The 9934-nt window shown below is 34.5% G+C and overlaps 2 protein-coding genes across 3 annotated transcripts in view; both read left to right on the top strand.

The window, feature by feature from the left end:
* The window catches only part of LOC106883341 (transcription initiation factor TFIID subunit 10), a 95348-nt gene that overhangs the window by 13282 nt on the left and 72132 nt on the right, over window positions 1-9934 (top strand). The window contains exon 1 of one of the 2 annotated variants that reach the window (XM_052976988.1): window positions 7803-9510. The exons of the other annotated variant lie outside the window; for it this stretch is intronic. The gene's annotated coding sequence lies outside the window, so the exon portion shown is untranslated. Of the gene's footprint in view, window positions 1-7802; window positions 9511-9934 lie in introns of those variants that run through there. 2 annotated transcript variants of the gene reach the window in all.
* On the top strand, window positions 2673-8771 carry LOC106880350 (chloride intracellular channel protein 2). Its single transcript, XM_014930236.2, has 2 exons — window positions 2673-2839; window positions 3293-8771. Exon 2 carries the CDS (start codon window positions 3526-3528, stop codon window positions 4300-4302), a length of 777 nt encoding a protein of 258 aa, XP_014785722.1. The 5' UTR covers window positions 2673-2839; window positions 3293-3525; the 3' UTR covers window positions 4303-8771.

Below are 9934 nucleotides of genomic sequence, written 5' to 3' on the forward strand. Positions count from 1 at the left end.
AAATCAGTCACATCATAAAAAAAGACAGGACATTGTATAATATAGTCCTACATATACCATCTCTAAATAAAAAGAAGTATGGTCACAGAATGTATAATGGTAGGGGCTAAACAACTACCGTGTGTGTGTGTAGACACCATTCACATTGCTGAGAAAAAAAGTTAGTCTTGTGTGTACTTGGTGGGCGACAGAGGTACACATACACAAACAACTCTGGGGCAGAGTTTGATGTGAGGGTAATTGACCATAAAAATATATTTTGTGGCTCAACTACATTGTTCAGGGTTTGATCCCACTGAGTGACACTTCAGGCGAGTGTCTCCTATTATAGCACTGGACTGACCAAAGCTCTCTGAATGGATTTGGTAGATGGGAACTGAAAGAAGCCCATATGTATAAATTTGTGTTTGTTCCCCCCCCCCTCTGTTTGATAACTTGTGTTGGTTTGTTTACATCCCTGTAAATTTGTGCTTCAGCAAAAGAGACTGAAAGAATCAGTACAAGACATTAAAAAAAAAAAATGGTACTTGTTCAACTAAACCTTTCAATGTGGTGCACCAGCATGGCCACCATCCAATGAGTGAAATAAAAGGAGAGATAAGAGAAGAGGGTGCAGAATTTATTTGGCAGGGGGCTGGGGTGGACATTTACAGTAGAATGAATGTTTTGTGAAAGCAACAACACTTCAGTGTATTGAGGTGTGTGCTGTTGCTTACAACTACTTAATAACAACAGCAACAGCAGCATTGGATGACTAATGTCCTTTCTGTTTGTCATTGAACTTAGTCATAAGTAGATGAGTGGATGGGCAGGCGGATGGGTGGTAGCCTAGTAAGCATGCAGCCTTCACACCCAAACACATACAGTAGCTGTATGTATGAGGATAGCCTTGGTCTGTCTGTCTGTCTATCTTTCTCACCATCACCAGTGGTGGTAGTAACAGTCAGCTCCCTACCATTACATCTATTCACCTGGTGGTAGGTAGAAGGAAGTATTGTTACTACACTGCTCACCACCACCACTGCCAACAATTACAGTGTTGGGGATGGTGCTGCTGTCTGTGTGTCAGTCAGGGAAGCTGCTTTACTTAATTCAGCAGTTTTCCTTTGACTGTTTTGTTGATCTGAAATATTTTGGTGGTGGTGGGGGATTATTATAAGACCTTTCTTGCACTGTTATAGGCACACATCTTATGACCTGCACTATTACTAGTGCAGGTCACATCTTATGATCTGCACTCTTATTGAGACATTCCTTATGACCTCCCTGCATTATTATAACAATAAATATAATTTCTTGAGACATATCTTATTGACCTCCTTGCAATGTTATAGACTCAGTTTATGACTTCTCCTGCACTATTATGGACTTATGATCTCTCCTGCATTATCATGGGCTCATTTTATAATGTCCCCTGCACTGTTACCAACACACATCTATCTTGCACCAATACAGAGAAATATCTTCTGACCTTTCCTTCCCTATTACAGAAACACATCACATCTTATGATTTTTCCTGTCCAGTTATAGATACCTCCGTCTCGTATTAATTCTCCCTTGTACTACTACTATTCTAGACAATTATTATTTGTGCCAAAATTTGAAACCATTATTATTATTATTATTGACTGGCAGTTTCTGTATAACAATAAATTAAATGCATTGCTTTATTATATTGCATCTTTTTTGTTGAGTTCAAATGAAACTGGGGTTAATCAATATAGTCAAATACTGGGATTGGTTTAATGTGTCCCTGGACATGTAAGAAACCATTATTGTTATTATCATCATGTCAGAATTGAAGTAACAGATTAAATGTATGGTATTTAGTTACATCCCTTTGCAGTTTGAACTTACATTGAAGTTAATGTTGACTTCTGGAGTTAGTTAAGTACCTACCAGTTATGCCCTGCAGTTGATTTTAAACAATTGCTGCCGTCCATGGGCCTGTTCCCTGTTTGAAATTATATTTATTTTTAAATAACTCTAATTATAGTTTTAGGGTGGCCAAACTGGCAGAATTGTTAAAGCACTGGCAAAAATGCTTTGTGATATTTTTTTTTCTGGCCCTTTCCTTTCTGAGTTCAATTCCCACTGGGGGGGGGGGGGTCACCTTTACTGTTTATCCTTTCAGGGTCGGTAAAATACTAGTTCATATACTGAGGTCAATGTAATTGACTTATCCCCCTTCTTTTAAAATTTGCTGGTCTTGTTTCAAAACTTGAAACCGTTATTTTTGAAAACAACAAACACATCAGACAAGATGCTCAGCAGCATTTCATCTGGCTCTTTACATTGAGTTCCTCTTCCACCAAGGTCAGCTTTCCCTTTCATTCTTCCAGAGTCAAAATAAGTACCAGTTAAGCACTGGGGTTGATGAGATTGACTTGCTCCTTCCCCCAAAATTTCAAGCCTTGTCCCTATGGTAGAATTGTCGTTATTACACTGCCATTAATGATTTCATATAAGTACTGCAATTAAATGCATTTATTTCTTCTTACTGCTGCTATTACTACTACTACTACTACTACTTTACATATTGATGTTATTACTTGTCTGATGAAGAAAGTCGCCAGCCGTAGCTCTCTTTGTCCCTTTTAAACAGACAGGATTAGGATAATTTTGAGGTTAACTGTATCTAGGCGCTAAATTCTAGTTTGAATTGTTCTGGAGTTATGAAACAAAAACATACACCACAGACAGAGAAAAAGCAGTAGCAGGATCAAATGGTGGTGGTGGCAGTAGTGTTTGAGAGGAGCAGAGACCATTTTTGTTTTTGTGGAGAGAGAAAGAAAGAAAGAGTTGACAGTAGATCAGTTGCTTAACCCTTGATTATCAGGTGAATGTTTTTTTTAATTTTTTTTATTGGGTGCAGTCTGTATTCTGAAGAGTGGATGGATGGATGGTGTGTGATGTACATGCAGTGTCTTTTTAGTGTGAAGTTGTATTAGGGATAGATATTTTTGTTTTTAAGAGCTAAAGTGGTGCTGAGTGGTGTGTTGGTTATGCAAAGCTGTATGTGATCCCTGTAAGAAAACTTTTTTAAATTAAAAAAAAATTTTTATTTTGTTTTTTTATTTATTTTTTGTTTTAGAGTTAGCCTCAGTGACTGTGATGGGTTGAGCTGCCCTGTATAGATGTTGATCATGGTGTTTGTGGTTTGTTAGCTCAACCTGTATAATAGTAGTCTGTCTGCCTGTTATTTTGGTGCTGTTGTTGAATGAGATAACTTATTACAGACTGGTTAAAAAAAAGGAAAGACTGACTGACTTGGATTTTCTCTGCTCCACAGGTTGTTCCTGAAGTAAACGTTTTCAGACACTTAAGACTGAAACCCTCTTCTACTTGTCCTACCACCACCACCACCATCACTACAACTACTGCTACTGCCACCACCATCACCTAATATTAGTGCTACTACTACTACTGCTCTCTCTCTCTCTCTCTCTCTCAACACACCTCGTCACTGCTTCAACACAACCTGCTCTGACGGTTACTGCTGCTACAACTGCTGCGTAATTTACAATGACAGAAACGAACCACCACAGTACTCCAGGACCCGAACTCACCCTTTATGTGAAGGCCGGTCAAGGTGGCCAAGGATTTGGCGCCTGTCCGTTCTGTCAACAGATCCACATGATCCTGGCACTGAAAGGACAAGAATATGATGGCAAGTTGTTCGAAGTTGTAGTCATTGACCCTGGCCGTCCACCGGCAGAGTTTCGCAAACATGCCAACCGACTGCCTGTTTTGAAACACGGTGACGAAGTGTTGACAGAGAATGAAGAAATTATCAACTATATTGACAAGAATTTCCCTGAGCCTGATCTATCGTACTCAGACCGGAGAGCTCATACTGTGTGTTTAGACGTCTTCTCTAAATTTGCTCACTACATCAAACAGGTAAGCACTTCTCCCGACCACCTCATCTCAGAGCTGTGGCGTGTCAGTGACCACATGGTAGATTCCGGCAACAAGTTTCTCTGCGGAGACAAACTGACTCACCTCGACTGTTTGATGTTACCTAAGCTTCAGCACATCCGAGTAGCAGCATTAGCTTTCAGAGATTTCCATATCCCTTCCACCATGACCGGCATCTGGAGGTACCTGTGGAAGGCCTACAAGGAGCCTATTTTCCAGGTCTCCTTGCCTAGCGACCAGGAAATTGTTTACCACTGGAGTTGTAAAACAGAAACACCACCATTATCTGAGGAAAAGAAAAGGATTTACAGTATTGATGGCGAACCCCGGTATGATGTGTCGATGCCAGATGGATACAAAATCCCAGAAGACAGTGAATAATAATATTAACATTGCAGCATGTTTTGACACCAGATTTTCTCTTCTCAGTGTGCATCCTTTGATATATAAATATATACATATAACACCCACATATAAATAAATATATATATATATATATATATATATATATACACACACACACATACATGTATACATATAATAATAATAAAATGTAACAACAAAAGAATGAGACCTTGATATTAGAGAAATAGAGGATTATTTATATATGTTGTAATTTAGAACAAACAGTAAAAGGTTGTCATTATAGCCAACGAGAATGTATCGTAGCCCTTTGCTCCGACATTTGAAACCCCAAATACTATAATAACTTTTTACTGTTTGTTCTAAATTATAACACACACACACGCACACATACATAGTATATAACACCCACACACGTATACATACATAATATGCATTCATATATATAACATACACATAATACATAGACACGCATACATACATGAAAAATATACATATGTATATAAAGGATACCTGTGAATACAAGAAGTGTCAAGTGATTGTTTATATTTTTCACACTTGCTTGGTATGTATACATGCATATACATAGGTCCACAAAGCATTGTGTGTGCATGTGTTTTTATATATATGATATATAAAAAAAAATGTATTAAGATTGTGAAAGTTTTTCACTGTAGTTTCTAATGTCCAGTTTCGAACTGACTGGTCACAGTTTCAATTTAGTGCTAGATACTCTGTTGAACGAAGAAAGGGGAAGTTTTGCTGGCCAAATACTTGTTGATGACTTTGAAATTCTATTTATAAATCAAAGAAAGAAAAAAAAAAGCACACACACTTATATGACTTTATAAAAGCTAAATTTTTTGGTAAATTGCTCTTCAATACTCTCTCACTATCTCTATTTTTGGGCTTTGTTAGATGAAATGGTCCCTCTATAATCTATTTGTAAGCCCTACCTGTTGGGGATCCATTCCACTTACAAAGCATCACACATATACAGTTTAGTTATGAAATGTATATGTAAAAACTGCCCAGGTTAGTGATGTCTGCATAATGGTTGAATTTTGTTAATTGTTGCACTGAACAATGGCTAAATTTGGTAGAATTTTCTTTTGTCAACAACCTTTTGTTGTGACTTGGAAGTTGAATTGGTTATTGAGTTTACCGACTTGTTTTCAAACTTGTATTAGTTTTAGCCAAGAGGGTAACGGCAAGGCTTTTTATGTCTGCTAATCGTTCCTCGCCAGTGAACAATATTTTAATTTTAAATTTAATTACAGCCACTACCTGTATAACGTAAAAGTATAAAAGCTGGGGGAATGTTGTGTATGTATCCAAGTGTTTTGGGTGATCAGCAAAAAAAAGAAAAAAAAAAAAGGTTGTGTGTGGAGGTGGGTGGGTATATGTGTGTTTGTAGGCAGATGTGGCAGATTAAATTTTTCTGTTGTAAACTATATTTATATGTAAGGGAAAGGAACAAGACTAGTCCTGTCACTCGTTATTTTAATATATTGCATATATATTATATATGTAACATATTGTAATATATATTGTATAATTTTGATAACACTGTTGTTTGTTGAGGTAGAGGCAAATTTAGTGTAATATATAATGATGTTATTGTAATGATAGTATTATAGTAATGTAGATGTGTTGAAATAATTGCTGTCGTTAAAAAAGATTACTGTTAAAAGTGAAGAGATACTAGTAGACTAGTAGTAGACTAGTAGTTTGTTCTGAGTTCACCTAGTTGTGTTGTTGCTGTTGTTGTTAGTTTGTGAGTAGTTTTGGTAGGAGTGTGTGTTGTGTAAGTGAAAGGTTTGAGTAGATGTAAAAGATCAGTGTGCTAGTTTAGTTTACTGTAACTGCAGCCTCTGTCAGAGATGATAGCAGACATCTGTGAAATGAATTCTGGTTTCTTGTCTAAAAAGACTAAAAAAAACCACCACCACCGCCTCCTCCATCTTCACTGCACCAAACCTCCACCATCCATCTTCTAGTTCAGACATCGAGCTAGCTTGATGTGGTGTAATATTCAAATAACTTTCTTCTGTCATAGACTTCTCATGAAACTTTTAAGGGGTGGGCTACAAGCAAACCGTTTACATCAGTTTATAAGCCATTAAATACACATACATACACTTACACCTACACACAAACATTATACAACTCTCACTGTTCTTGGTTAAGTAGGCAAGTCAAAGAAGAGGAGGAGGAGGAATAAGAGATATATTTTTTTATCTTATTTATTTTGTTTTACTTACTTTTCTTTGACTGGCTGTTTTGGAGTTGTGATAACTTGTTGGTTCTTATCTCCCAAACTTCCACTCTCCATCATGAAATTATTCTTTTCTAGCTTATAACCTAAGTATTATCACAATAGCTTGTTAGTTCACTGCATAAGAAATTATTCTAACTTATGGTATCAGTATTATTACAATAGATTCTTAGTTATGTCTGTATTAAGAATTATCATTACTTATAATATCCAGTATTATTACAGTAATTCATTAATTCTGTGTTGAGTTCTACTGTCCAACTTATACCATCAGTATTAGAGTTTATTGGCTAAGAGCAATATTGGTCAGTAATTCTCCTGCTTGTTCTCTTTGTTCTTAGCTCTTTTCTGTTTAGAAAGACTGTTTTTGTTGTAATTAATTTTGAGAATAATGAGTTTATTTAGTTAAATGTAATTATTAAGCCAGTGTTTGGAACATAAATTAACAGGAAATTTTTGATGGAAGGTTTTAATTTTGTTCACTTTAAAACAGAAAATTTGTATCATGGAAACGGGGGCAGTTTCAGGTGGGTTAGTATCAAATGGTTTAATCATGGACAGACCAAAGCATTTACCAACCTAAACAATGAAATATTGTCTTTATATTCTTTTCTACAATAATACTATAGACTTTCTTTCACCTATTCCTCACCAGTTTTTCTGATGAAATACCCTGCTTGTCCATTTTTCCAATTTATATTAAAAATAATCATGGACTTTGCAATACTTTAGTAAAATAAACTGATTCTGTTGTTTGGAACATATTGAAAGTTTCAGACTTAAAATTATGATAGGAGGATGAAATTTTTAAAAAAATAAACACTTTTTTTTTAACAAAAGAAAACAATAACTGGACATTTTTTGTATTGTGTAAAAACCAAAAGTGGTATAATGCAGGTTATTAAAAATGGTGGGTTACAGAATACAGTTCTGTAGATTAGTGTAAAACTGGCAAATGGATTGTTTAGGATGGAAATAGAAAGGAAGTGAGATTAAAAAAACAAAAAGAACGCAACACTGCTCCCATGCTTAGATTTGAACAATCATTTCAAGCACTTTTCCTTCTTTTAATACACACCTATTTTTCTTACATCTCCACATTTACATTCTTTCATTGCAAATGCATTTTTTTTCTCCCTTCTCTTTCTATATTGGAATAGTCAGCTGTTTATAGGAGAGTTTAATTCTTTCGTTAGATTATTTCTGTTGAAATTACAACTGCTTACGTTTCAGTTAATTTTTTTTTTTTTAAAAAGCAAAGTATTTAGTGAAGCAACTCATTATTGAATGTTTAGAACATAACAGGAAATGTTGATGGTAGGTTTTAGCTTAGATTACTTTAACCCTTTTGAAAATAACTTTGTCGTTATTAAACTGGTGTTCGGAACATTAAATTAACCTGAAATTTTCATAGAAGGTTTTGGTTTAGTTCACATTAAAACAGGAAGTTTGCATCATAGAACCAGTGGGGGTGGTCTCATGTGGATTGGTATCAAAAGGGTTAAATATCTTGAATTCTATTTGTTGTATCAGAAACAAAGAATCAGTGGAATGTGGTAAGGGTTTTTTTTGGTGGGGGTAGGGGGGTGCAGGGAGAGATGTAGATCTTTGTCAACAGTAAAAGCAATTATTATTGGCAGTCTCAAAAATTCATTTGTTTGATTTTTCATATTCCTTGAACTTTGAAAAGTTTGAGGAATATGAATGAAAGTCAAGCAAAGTTTCAAGAACTGTCAGGGGAATACACACATGCCATACACTTAAAATTTAGTCTAAAAACATAGAACTCATAGAGACTAAAGTGGAATGGGACATCTGGAGGACTGCTTGTGTTATTAGTAAATACCTACCAAAATTTAGACTCTTTGGACCAATTGTCTTTCTTGGACCAATCGTCTTTCTTGTGCCTTCATTTGCTTGATATCTGATAAATATATTAAACAAAAAAAAAATTAAAATAAAATAAAACAAACCCCTGATAATTTCCTTGGTGGAATTCACATTGAAAGAGCATAAGTTTCTGAATTTTCTACTCTTTCTCTCACACACAACACTTTTTGATTTTATTTTTAAACTCTCCCCCTCCCCTCAAATTATAATCTGAATTGCTATCTTTATTATAATATCCACATCAGTGCTTCCTTGATTCTTTAAAATACTCAGATTAAAAAAATGAGAGTGGTTTATTTATTATTTTTTTTTTTGTAAGAGTACACAAATAGGGAGCTCTGCTCTTTTGCAAATGTTTCCAGAAAAATGGTATAAGCTTTCACTCACTAGGCCAATTTTGTAATCCAGTTTCAATCCCAGCTCAAAGTCCCTATCTCTCCCTATTTATGCCACAATTGTATTTGGGGTCTGGGATGATGAGGATAGGTGTGAATGTTACAATATCCTGTTTCCTGCACTTCCTTATAAAGAAAATTGAAAAATAAAACAAAACAAAATTACCCTTTTTAAGGTATGATCTATCCCTAATAAACCAAATAGTGTTTGTGTGTGTGTGTGTGCGTGTGTGTTTGACACTTGCTTTTAATTAATTAAAATTTAATTGTTGAAATTAGATTTTTATTCAAATTCGTTTGGAGAAAATAAAATTATGCAATAAAAGTAAGATTGGTAACTGAGAAAGCTGATAATGTTAATTCAGTTTTATATTCTTGAAAGAATATATTTAAGGCAGTTTGATAGTGGTGGCCACCATGTGTTACTTGTTTCATATAAATACAAGTATTATATAGTGTTGTCTGGGCACACTATACAACTACTATGACTAATATTACTTCAATCTATTAAGTGGCATTACTGTTATTTAATGTGCCAGTGTGTGTGTGTGCATGCATATGTCTGTTTACTCTCTTTGAATAATGGATAGATCTGATGTGGTGATGTTTTAGATCCCAACTGCAAAATTGTGGCAAAAAAACAAAAAAAGAGAGAGAGAAAAGGTAATGGGACAGTATTATTATATATTTTTTCTGTTTCTACAATTTCAATTTATGATTTTTTAAAAATGTGTAAAATTTATATTCTTTTTTTATAATTAAAATTTGATCAACCAACAGAAATTACTTTATATTTTTTTTATCATTTAAAAATTTTTAAGTTTTGAGAGTTAATTCACAGTATTTCTCTGCAATCAATTTATTTTAACCTCACAATTAATAAATTAATGATAATTATTGCTCTAGTCATGTTAAAGTGTATTATTTTTGCTCATCAAATAAATAAGTGATGAAATTTTTACGAAAAAAAAACAAAAAAACTGGTGATTGAAGATAACCAGAGAGAGAAAAAATGTCACCCTTTTTTTTATATTTAAACTATTTATAACTAACACACCAAATATATTTTCCTTTGACTTGTCTATTT

This window comes from Octopus bimaculoides, chromosome 26 (genome assembly GCF_001194135.2).
Source record: "Octopus bimaculoides isolate UCB-OBI-ISO-001 chromosome 26, ASM119413v2, whole genome shotgun sequence".
NCBI lineage: Eukaryota > Metazoa > Mollusca > Cephalopoda > Octopoda > Octopodidae > Octopus > Octopus bimaculoides.

Bases quoted from the DNA above. Each gene is read 5' to 3' on its own strand.
- LOC106880350 (XM_014930236.2), top strand. From the start codon at position 3,526: ATGACAGAAACGAACCACCACAGTACTCCAGGACCCGAACTCACCCTT.